Here is an 11,447-nt window from a genome sequence, read left to right as displayed (position 1 = left end):
AGTGTTAAGTGTTTGGTCTGAGGCTGGATTTGAACTCAGGTCCTCCTGATGTCAGGGCCAGTGCTCTATCCACTGTGCCACCTAGCTGCCCCCCCATTGAGTCTTTTACAAAGGAGGCTTTATTAAATATTTGTTAAATGAATTTGTTTATGAAGCAATGGTTTCATAACAATTTCTTCAGCTGTTGTAGGTATATATTATATCTCCCTAAATAGTATGAGCTCCTTGGGAGGAAACATGCATCTTACATTTCATTTTAATTCTTCAACAATGCTTCTGAGGTGACTGATAGTAGTAACTGACATTATATACAAGAAGCCTGTGTGATAATTACTACAGTTGTTTGTATCCCTATTTTACAGATGAGGAAACTGAAGCTGAGAAATTAAGTGACTTATGCAAGGTCACCCAGCTAGTAAGTGCGTGAGCTAGTAAGCATTTCAAACCTAAGTCTTCCTAATTCCAAATCCAGGGCTCTATTCATTCTATCATGCTGCCAGGAATGTTCAGTCATTTTTCAGGTGTGTCAGGTTTGCCATTTCCTTATCCAGCTCATTTTACAAATGAAGAAACTGAGGCAAACAAGGTTAAGTGACTTGTCTAGGGTCACACAGCTAACAAGTGTCTGAGGCCAGATATGAATTCAGAAAAATGAATCTTCCTGACTTCAGGCCTGGCACCCACCTAGCCGCCCTGCTGGCAGGAATATAACACATTAAGCTTTCACCTTAAATTACCTGAAACTTAGCTACCACACCACTTCCTGACCATGTCCAAACCACATAAGCTGCCATATATGTACTTGCCCCTTTCCCTCCTTCCCAATTCAAGCACTCCTCTATGAGTTGTCTTCCTTTATTAGAATATAAGTTTTCTGAGGGCAGGGACTAGCTTGCTTACTTGTATTTGTATCCCCAACACTTAGTACAGTAATTGCTCAATAAACCTTTTAAATTCAGTCAGTCTGTCAGCTGACACCTGGTTTCAAATCCTGACTCACACTGGTTGTGTGACTATGAGCAAGTCACTCATGTCTCTAAGCCTCAGCTTCTTCATCTGTAAAATGAGAATAATACACAGCTATTATAAAGGATTGTCATGAGACAAACACACTCAGGATTGTTACGCATGAAAGCATCTTGCAAACCTTAAGACATTATATGTATAATGTCTTATAAATGTCAACTATTATTATTTCTGTATTAGTAGAAAGCACATCCCCAGCAAGAACGGGATGCCAAAAAGATAAATGCGGAGAGGAAGATTAAGGTTAAGGGTTCAGAATGGAAGATGCATCTACTTAATCCAGGCCTTCCTGGGTCAGAAACTACAATGAGGGCAAAAGTATACTGGCAAATGTTCACCAACTGGCTCTGTGTGAGAAAAAATGTACACATAACACATTTTTAAGCTTAACATTTCAGTTTAACATTTTATTAACATTTTATTAACATTTTCTCCATCACTTCCTTAAGTCTAGAACACAAAACAATAAATCACATCCCGATCTGCAGCATTTGCTGATTTCCAAGATATAAATGCTCACATCGAAAATTTTACAATTGGCTCTAGAGAGCTGACTCTAGTTGCACCCTCCCCCATCTCCCCCCATCCCCGAATGAAGGGTTCAGCATAGCCAAAACAGCAAGAGATCACTTGATATCCAAGAATGGAGGAAAGACAGAATTTAGCATCTTCTACAATCCGGCTCACACTTACATGTGGAGCCTTATTTCCTATTACTCCCCTTCATGAATCTATTACATTCTAGCAAAACTAGGCTACCTCATTGAGCTCCTCAAACTCAATGATTCATCCCTCACCTCTATGTATTTTCACAACCTATCCCTCATTCTTGAGGTACACCCCCTTCCCACCTCTGCCTCTCAGAATCTTTGTCTTCCATCAAGGCTCAGTACAGGTGCTATCTTGTCCAGGGAGTCTTTCCTGATCCTCCTCCTTCCTTTCCCCCTAGTTGTGAGTGGTCTCTCCTCAGTCTTCTTCAGACTATACTTATTGGTTGTAACTACCTACTAGAATGTAAGCTCCTTGTTTTTTTGTTTTGTGCCTGGCACCTAGTAGGGACTTAATAGATGTTGTTGAATTGGATTAAAGAGAAAGGTGGGAAACTTCAACAGATAAAATTAAACCAAATTCTAAAACTGCCTAGGGATTATCCTACCTGAATAAAGAAAGTCTGTACTTGTTTCATGAGAGGAGTGAGCAGAAGATAGCATCATGATCCTAAACAACCTAAAGGTCTTCAAAACAGCACCAACATTTTCATCAGACTCAGTTCTATGGTACAAGGGTACATGGCATAATCAATTGAAAGCTAGCCTCATAAACCAAGGAAACTTGGATCCAAGTCCTGCCTGTAAAGCACACTAGCTGTGTGATCCTGGGCAAGCACTTTACCTCTCAATACTACTGACAATTCTCTGAGACTGAGTTACAGAGAAGGCATTAACCAGCACTGGTAAAGGGAGTTCCCTCTAGTCTTTGTCCAGTTATGTCATTTTTTTTGTCCTAATCTAGACTATGGAAAAGTGTAAACAGTGTGGTCAATTCTGGGGATCAATTCTGGACCAAGTGTTAATGCATTAAAAAACTGATTGATGAAAGGAAGTGGAGGGTGGCAACTGTAAATTTATAAAGTGACAATAAGCTTTTATGAGTGATGAAATGTCTAAACAATGAGGGAAAAAAACTGAAGAAAGATCATTCGAGGCTTTGCGAGTAGGCTATAAAAATGTAAAGAACACTAAATTAGAGGGGTAGGAAAGGGATGAATCTAGATCCAACTTAATGTCCTAACAGGATGATATCTGAACTTTTAGCTAATAATCTATTCACTCCTCCCCCAAACATGTGACATGATCCAATTTATCCCCAGCTACCTATAGAACCACAGGGTAGAAACATCATTAAGTACTTTTTTACTCATCTCTTCCTTTGCCCCCATAGATTAAAACTAGGTCCTGATGATTCTTTTCCTACAAATCTTTGCTAACTAGCCTATGGGTCTGCCTGCCTCAAGTCTCTCCCTGTTCTAATCTATCCTTCATTCAGCCACTAATTTTCCTAAAACCATAGGTCCTTTCATCTCAACCCCTTACTTAATAAAATCCAGTGGCTTCCTGCTACCTCCGGGAGCAAATATAAAATTCTCCACTTGGCATTCAAATCCCTTCCTAACTTAGCTGCCTCCTACCTTCCCAGTCCTCTTAGACCTTACTCCAATACTTTTTGATCCAGTAATGCTGATCTCCTTGCTGATCTACAAATAAAACACCTCTTGCCTCTAGGCATTTTCTCTGGCTATCCCCTATCATGCCTGGAATGCTCTCCCTCTGCTCCAACTACTGTCCTTTCTGGTAGAGCAGTGACCTGATACAACCATTCTGGAAAGTAATTTGGAATTATTCAGATAAAGTGATTGAAATCTTTTGACCCAGAAATTCCATTGCTAGGCATATACCTAGCCACTGACAAGAAGAAAGGATCCATATATACTTAAATACTTATAGCAGTACTTCTGGAAGCAAGAAAGAATTGGAAACAAAGTAGATGTCTATGACTTGGAGAATGGAATGGCTTAACAAATCGTGGTACATGAAGGTAATGGAATAGCGATGTGATCATAATCCATAATCATAAAGTGCTTAGCACAGTGCCTGGCAAGCACTATATAAATGTTAGCTATTATTTAACAACTGATAAACATGGTGAATACAGAGAAGCACAGAAAGACTTTTGTGAACTGATAACAAGTAAGCAGAGACAATAAAAACAAGATACACAATAACTGCAACAATGTAATGGAAAGAACAACCAGCACAAAACCACTGAAACTGAAAGCTGCAAAAGTATAAAAGGCAAGCTTGGCCCCAGTCAAGTGATACCACAAGATATATCCCTTCTCCCTCAGAGGTGGTGGATACATGGCTGTAGAACATTACATATCATTTTAGATTTTTTTGGATGTGTTAATCAGTTTTGCTCATTTTTTTCCTTTTCTTTTTCCTTTTTAATTCTTTGTTATCAGGAGTTGGCTGTCTAGGAGAAGAAGAGAAGAAAATGAGAAAACCTTAGCCATGTAAAAACAAAAAGCTATTAATAAAAATCTATTGCTACATTTTATAAAAATGGCAATGCAATTAGATTATAGCCTCATTAATTGTAATATAACAAAAGAGTCTAATGGATAGAGGGCTAACCTTGGAGACTGGAGTACCTGAGTTCTATCTCTGACAAGTGGTACTAGGAAAGAAGGAAGAAAAACAGCAAGTATTTTTTAGACGCTTACTATGGGGCAAGTCACTTAACTTTTCAATGTCCCATTCAACTTAACATTAAGTCAGAGGAGTGCTGATCTGAATGGAGAGAGTCTTGACACCCAGGAGTTCCTCGCACTGATAAAAGGAGTCCCAAGATAAATTTACAACCTATCCTGGATGCAGGAACAAAACATATGCAGAAAACAAAAGGATTATGGTCTACTTTGAGTCTAACTCTAGAAAAAGAAGAACCAGAGCACAAGATTTTTGTCAATATGTCCAGCATGGAGCAAAATGGTGGGTACTCTGACTCTAATAATATTAGTTGTCTAGACAAGAAATAGCCCTAGAGTGGAGAAGGGCCACTCACTCCATAGCCACAGCTTTATAGAAATACAGAAAAACTAGAGATGTTATTAGCTATTATTTTTAAATCTTGAGTTCACCTTGTTATTTACATATTGTCTCCCCCAATAGAATGTAAGCTCCCTGAGGGCAAGGACTATTTGTGCCTTTCTTTGTAGTCCCTAAATTTAGTTTGTTAGAGATATAGAGCTAAATAAATGCTTGTTGATTGGTAGCCCTTAAAAACCTCTAATCCTCTTTGTTCTAATTCTGTTCTCAATAAAGTAGCTATTAAAGTAATTTAGTATAGAAGGCAGGGTTATGAATGATTTCCAGATAATGGTAATATTGCCAGATACATTCCCCTTCTAAAAAGTAAAAATGGCTTAGCCTTTAAAAAATAAATAAATAAAATCTTTTTATGAACTTGGTTAATGTGACTTGTTTCCTCAGATCCTGATTACCACAATGAACTGTGATCATCACTACAAGGTACAAATATTCTCGGAGGCATTCATTTATTAATTAAACTTTTATTATTACATGCTTACTAGGTATACCACAGCGTGCGGAAGATTGGGCTAGATGCAAAGACAAATAACAAATTGTTCCCGTCTCCAAGAAGCTTACATTCTAGTCAGAACATAGAACATATACAGATTACTATTACTAATAATTTCTGAAGATTTCTGATCTCATCAGTATAAATATTCCTTCCACAATGAATAACCAGAAATAGGACCTTAGTGGAGGGTTACAAGATAAATATGATACAAATTAGAATACAATGACTGCACAGAAAAATATAAAATTCTATGAAATCATATAAATAAGAAAAAACTTCCAGCTGGGGGATGAAGGAAGTCTTCATGAATGAGTTAACATTTAACCTAGGCCTTGGAACTATGGATAGATGAACACCATCTTAACTGCAGCAAAAAATGACAGGAGCCCTTTCCTCCACAAAATATAGGGCAAGAAGAGAGCCTAATGAAAGTTTGATTTCATCAGTGGGAATAAACCTACCAATTAGCTCCTCTGTGCCTTAGGAAATGGTTTCCTGAACTCATAAAGTTTAGAGCTAAAAGGGATCTTAGAGACTAGTACAATCCCTCAATTTACAGATAACAGAAAATAAGGTAGAGTGATCACACAAGTACACACATGGTAAAGACAGGATTTTAAGAAAGGTCAGTCCACTGTACCACTGCCTGCTGTGGATGACAAAAATTAATTACTAGAGGCCCAATCTTCTATGCCTCTCCAAATTTAGAAAAGTTGGTCCTCAGATAAGAGAGAACAGCTTTCCCAATATCACAGACCTTAACAGAGCTTTAGAACTCATTTTACAAGTGACTTGTCTAAGGTCACATCAGTCCTTAGATGATAAATTTACTATCTTGGCTTAAACAGTAGCAGGGGATAAATCCTAGTCCACATTTAAGGCCTGGATAAGAGGTCACTTCTACCTTCATATAACATCTTTTGTATCTGCTCCCTTTTCTCCTCTGACACTGCCATCAGCCTGTTGTAGGCCCTCATCATCTCAGGACTGAAGTACAGTAATAGCTTGCTGGTTGGTCTCCCTGGGGAAGTGAAGGGAATAACCATTAATTAGGCACCTCCTACATGCCAGACACTGTATTAAGTGCTTTACAAATATTATCTCATTTGATCCTCAGCATAACCTTTGGAGATAAGTGCTATTATTATCCTCATGGAAACTGAGGTAAAGAGAACTCTGATCTTCCTGACTGCATGCTCAATTCTCTATCTGCTTCACCACTCAGCTGCCTCCTTGCTTTCAATCTCTCCTCCATGTAGCTGTCAAATTGATTTTTCCTAAAGCTCAGGTACGACCATGTCCATACACACTGTTCCCCCACATATATGCACAAACAAGCACATTCAATCAACTCCAATGATTCCCTATTGCCTCCAGAAATAAATATAAGCTATGCTTGGCATTTGAAGCCTTCCATAACCGTGTCCCTTCCTATCTATACAGTCTTCTTACATCTTGCCCTCTCTACACCCCACCCCACATCCCAACTCTGTGATCCAGGGACACTGGCCTCTCTGCTTTTCCTCACACTAAACATTCCACTCTGACTCCATGCCTTCTAGATGGATGTCCCCCATGCCTGGAATTCTCTCCTTCCATATTTCTGCCTTCTGGCTTCTCTGGCTTCCTTCAGTCTTGGATTAAGTCTCATTTTCTGCAAGAAGCCTTTCCCCAACCTCCTTGTTTTGTTAATGTCTTCCTTGTTAATTTCTTTCTAATTTAGCCTGTGTGTAGCTTGTTTGTATATGGATGTTTGCCTGCTGTCTTCTCCAATAGGCTAGCCTGTGAGTTCCTTGAGAGCAGGGACTATCTTTTTTGCCTTCATTAGCACAGTGCCTGGCACATAGTAGGAGCTTAATAAATGCTCCTTGCCTGACTGATAGATCACTTAAACAATTATTCCTATAAAGTCTAGTCATTGTACCTCTCTATGGCTTCACTGCCCTCCCTGTAATTTTCTAAACTGAAATACTTTCCCTGGCCACTAGTGTGGTTTCCCACTATTGGGACGTAGGCTCCTTAAGGGCTGGAACTCTCTTTGTATTTGAATTCTCAGCACTTAGCAGTTGATTCTTGATGGCTAGTGAGTACTTAATAAATACTTTTTCATCCATTCATCAATCATTCTGAGGAAAGCTTGGTGCCATGGAAAGATTGCTGGATTTAGAGTTAGAAAATCAGGGTTTCCAAGTTTGTGTTTCCTCATTTGTAAAATGAAGGAGTTGATATAAGTTCTTTTGAGGTCCTTTCTAGCTTTATATTTATGATCTGATGATGCTACTCATCAGAAAGAATGTCCTTCAGGTTATCAAGTGCAAAAAATACAGTAAACTTAAAGAATCTGACATCACTCATTATTATTATCTACGAGTACATTATTTCATTACTAGATGGAATATTTTTAAAGTATCCCCCTCTGATGGATCAGCTCTCCTGAGATCTTTTCTTAGTCACATAGAGTGGGCCTTTCACAGTTAGCTGAAGACATCATTAAAGCAGTCAACTATAATGTCTTTTACATTACATAGAATCTTATAGAGTATTTTTGGTGTCTTCTAAATACCAGTGGCCTGAAAATTATCTATAAAAATCTAAGAAAGCTTAAATGATGAAAGTTCTCTAGAAAACTTTGCAGTCTATTCATTGAGCTGAAAACTGAATGGTAATGATGTCATTATACATTTTTAAGCACCCACAGGGTGATGCTGTATACACATAGAGAAATTATTCTGTCCCACAGCTTGCAATCTAAAATTAGATAAATACAGCCAAACCAGATAAACATAGACAGCACTTTGATTTTTTAAAGAGGGAACTGAAAAGGAAATGGAGGCCAAAAAAGAAGTTGATGGGAAAAGGAAAAGAATACAGAGAATGAAAAGAGGTACAAATAGTTGATTTACTTTTCTTTATGCCAATAATCTTTATCAGATTGTAAAAAATAAGTGCTATTAGAGACTAACCATACCAATTATATCTGTCATTAAATTAGTTCTGTAAGGCTTCTAAAACATTCATTCTTAATAAATTAGTAAGGATATTAACACTTTTCCTCTAATGCTTCCTTGAAGAGTAAGGGAGATCCTAGTGTCTTAAACACTATTTTAGAAGTTGGTCCTACCAAGCTGGGAAAGGCTTCAAGAATGGAAAGAAGACAGACTGTTATATCTGTCATCCAAGAACCAATCTAAGCTAAATTCAAAGGGATTTGAACCAGCTTGGACACAGGGTAATGAAATTTTCCACCACAACAATGCTACAAGACAGTCTATAGTTCAGTCTAAAGTCTACTAAACTGGAGGGTGATCCTTACTGATGAAATTACAATACAGTAGAGTCACAAAATAAAGTATTTTCTCTTTTAAACTAAGAATTATGGAATTTGAAATATTTTTATTTTAATAAGAAATGTCATAACCCAATATAAAATTATCTAAGTCATAATTTAAATTCTTTTTTGTCTTTGGTTTCTACTGGTTTTTTCTTCCTTTTGGTTCAACAAAGGCATAATTTGAGCAAACTTTTGCCTTATTTTTATGGCTATGATGGAAATACTGTATTTATTAATCTCAAAATTATAAAACATTTTTTAAAGGGAACTATAATAAACTACTCGAGGGCAAGGAATGCGTCTGAGTTTTTTGGTAGTTGTCTATGTCACCTCATATATTTTCTGCTCATCAGGCTTTTAAAAAATGTATTGATGATACTGATTTCCATACAAAAGTCTAATGATGGCCATCATACATGGGAAAGAACATAGGGTTGGAGAATCTGAAGACCTGGGTTCCCAGTCTATTTGCCATTTAAGGGAAATGCAGGCAACTTTTCTGAGCCTCCTTTTCTTTACCTATAAAAGCTGCACAGTAATTTCGAATAACTGTCTCAAAAGATTGTTGTAAAGAAAGTGCCTTGTAAGTTGTAAAGAGCTTTACAAATTCAATTTTCATCATTTTATAATAGTTATGTTTCTTTCAAAATAGAAATATGTTATGCCCCGTTGTTTGCTTAATGAAGTACACAAATCAACTGTCATTTTTATTTACTACTATAAACATTTACAGGAAATGCCAACAATCAAGCACAAGATCATAAGTTTAGCTCTGAAAAGGATGTCAGAGATCCTTTAGCTGAACATCCTATTTATAAAGATGAGGAAATTGATGCACAGAGAAAGTTAAAGGTTACTCAAATAAGAGACTGCATCGAGGAGACCTGGTTCTCTCACTTCAAATCGAGTGCTCTTTCAACTGTTCAATTATAAAATTCCCTTGCCTTTCACCAATTAACCACCAATATTCAAGTTATTATAACATTTTATCCCCCCAAAAGCTATTTTATTCCTACCTCAAAATGAAAGTGAACCGGCTGTGAAACTCACGGGAGAAACCCTGGACTACCTTTTAAGTGGGTAATTAGTATACAGTTAGTTTGCTTCAGGAAAGCAAAAGGAACTCTTTTTCCCTGATGGAGTTTGCAGTTCAGGGGCTTATTAGTTTGGTTTTTTGTTATTGGTTTTGTGGGTTGGTTTTTTTTTGCATTATAAGGACACCTATCCTTGTAACAACGACGTCATCATTGTAATTAGTCTGCCAGTATTTGATCTTTAGCATTGCTTAAGGTGAAGCCTTAATGGAATTTATAGAAATTATTTTTAAAGCTTTACCATATGGTATTTCCGTTTTTCCTAGGTGACAGTTTTCTATAGCCTGAGTTCCTGGGGTTGGCCAGGGAAAACGCCATTCACTTTTCGTATGTTCTAGGTCTTTAAAATACTCTGTGAAAAACGTGTCATATACCTTATTAGGAATAGAAAATCAAGAAGCCAGCACAGTGCCTTGCTCATACACAGAAGGCACTTACATGTGGGCTGAACGGAACTGAAAAAGTCTGCCAAGTGGCACAATAAGGTAACAGCTGATCCTCAGGACCTGGGGCAGAGGGGATTAAACTTCCAATCCATAAACTTTTTTTTTTTAAGTTTAAACTGTAGGTCAATACAATTAACTTCCTATGTTTTATTTTTCTGCATTTAAACACATTATTCTAAGAAGGGATCTAGAGGCTTCAGACTGCCAAAGGGGTTCATGACCCCTCTTCTGCTGCCCCCCTCCCCAAATTAAAAAACAAAAAAAGTTAGGGATTCCTGCCTTAGAAGGAAGCAACCTCTGGCATAAAATGTTAAATCCATATAAGCCAAAAAAAAAAAAGCCTGATGTGCAAAATCTTTCCTCAAATAGAGCCATCTGACTAATTGCAGCAAGTTTCTGGTGGTTGTGTGGGAAGTGAGGCTATCATCCCAGACTGGGAGATAAAGAAAAGGAAACAGGGGGTCCTGAAGGCTCAGTTTATCGCTCAGGAACTTGACCTTTAACGAGCCCAGGATGTGCACGTGCTGGCTGTCACGCGTGCCCCCGCCCCATCTCGAGCCCCCGTGGAAAGGGGCTCCCCATCGGGGCGGCAGGCGGCAGCTACCGTTTAACCGAAGACGGAAGTCCGGACGCGGGAGGTGGCGGTGGGGGGTGGGGGTGCGGTGAGTCGGGGATCCCCGAGACCCAAAGGAGGGAACCCGAGCTCCGCACGGCCCGAAGAAGCGGAGAGCTAGCCCACGCCCCGGGCGTTCGCAGTCCCCCCGCCTAGGGGGGGGCGGGAGATGTGGTCGTAGGACTACGGATCCCGGCCGGCGCCGCGCCGCGCCGCGCCGCCTCCTCGGGTCGCAAGAGCGGGGGAAGAGCTGCAGGCTGGGACTCGTAGTCTGGCCGGCCTGGGGTAACCGAGAGCTGCTCGCTGCTCAGTCCCATGCATATTTCGGGGCTGGGGGGTTGGTCTCTGGGTACTCTCCACGCTGGGGGAGGTGCTAGCCGGGGGTTGGCGGGGGTAGGGGGGGAGTCCTCGGGTGGGGTGCACCCGAAGCGGGGAAGGGGGGAGGGGGAGGCTCTAGAGGCCGGAGCGCGTGGGGGGTGGTTAGAGCAAGGGAACCAGGAAGCTGCCGCGCGCCGCCCACCGCCGCTGTGACGGGTTAACGCTTCCCCTACTGGAGGGTGGGTCGGGAACCTCCTCTGCGAGGGGGTCGCCCCTCCCCCAGCCCTGCATCGACGCTCGCTCCGCCCCATCCTCTGACGCATGCGCGGCGGCCCCACCCCTTGTCCTCTCCACCCCACCCCTCCCCACACCCGCAGCCGCCGCCACCGCCTCTCCTTCTCCTTTCTGCTCTTTCCTCCTCCTCTTCTTTTTCTCTCCCCTCCTCCCCTTCATCT

General features: G+C 40.2%; 1 protein-coding gene across 3 annotated transcripts; it reads right to left on the bottom strand.

The window, feature by feature from the left end:
* Positions 1-1,424: 1,424 nt before the first annotated feature.
* Positions 1,425-11,383, bottom strand: LOC144457019 (uncharacterized). Of its 3 annotated transcripts, none has more exons than XR_013486298.1 (3): positions 9,538-10,324; positions 6,095-6,211; positions 1,425-4,059 (listed from the first exon to the last, which is right to left on the bottom strand). XR_013486298.1 is itself a non-coding variant. In XM_078153686.1 (3 exons), exon 1 carries the CDS (start codon positions 11,313-11,315, stop codon positions 10,827-10,829), a length of 489 nt encoding a protein of 162 aa, XP_078009812.1. In that variant the 5' UTR covers positions 11,316-11,383; the 3' UTR covers positions 1,425-4,059; positions 6,095-6,211; positions 10,666-10,826. The 3 variants fall into 3 exon arrangements, 2 of the variants coding, with proteins under 2 accessions (XP_078009812.1, XP_078009813.1); XM_078153686.1 differs by lacking the exon at positions 9,538-10,324 and adding an exon at positions 10,666-11,383; XM_078153687.1 differs by lacking the exons at positions 1,425-4,059; positions 9,538-10,324 and adding exons at positions 4,067-4,453; positions 10,666-11,383.
* Positions 11,384-11,447: the final 64 nt, after the last annotated feature.

The sequence above is a fragment of the Phascolarctos cinereus genome, unplaced genomic scaffold, assembly GCF_003287225.1.
Source record: "Phascolarctos cinereus isolate Bilbo 61053 unplaced genomic scaffold, phaCin_HiC Scaffold_4;HRSCAF=312, whole genome shotgun sequence".
In the NCBI taxonomy this organism is placed as follows: Eukaryota; Metazoa; Chordata; class Mammalia; order Diprotodontia; family Phascolarctidae; genus Phascolarctos; species Phascolarctos cinereus.
Note: the sequence above shows the minus strand (reverse complement) of the source record. Positions and strands in the feature narration are given on the sequence as shown.

What these genes read in the sequence shown, in the direction of transcription:
- LOC144457019 (XM_078153686.1), bottom strand. Translation starts at nt 11,315, where the DNA reads ATGCGTCAGAGGATGGGGCGGAGCGAGCGTCGATGCAGGGCTGGGGGA.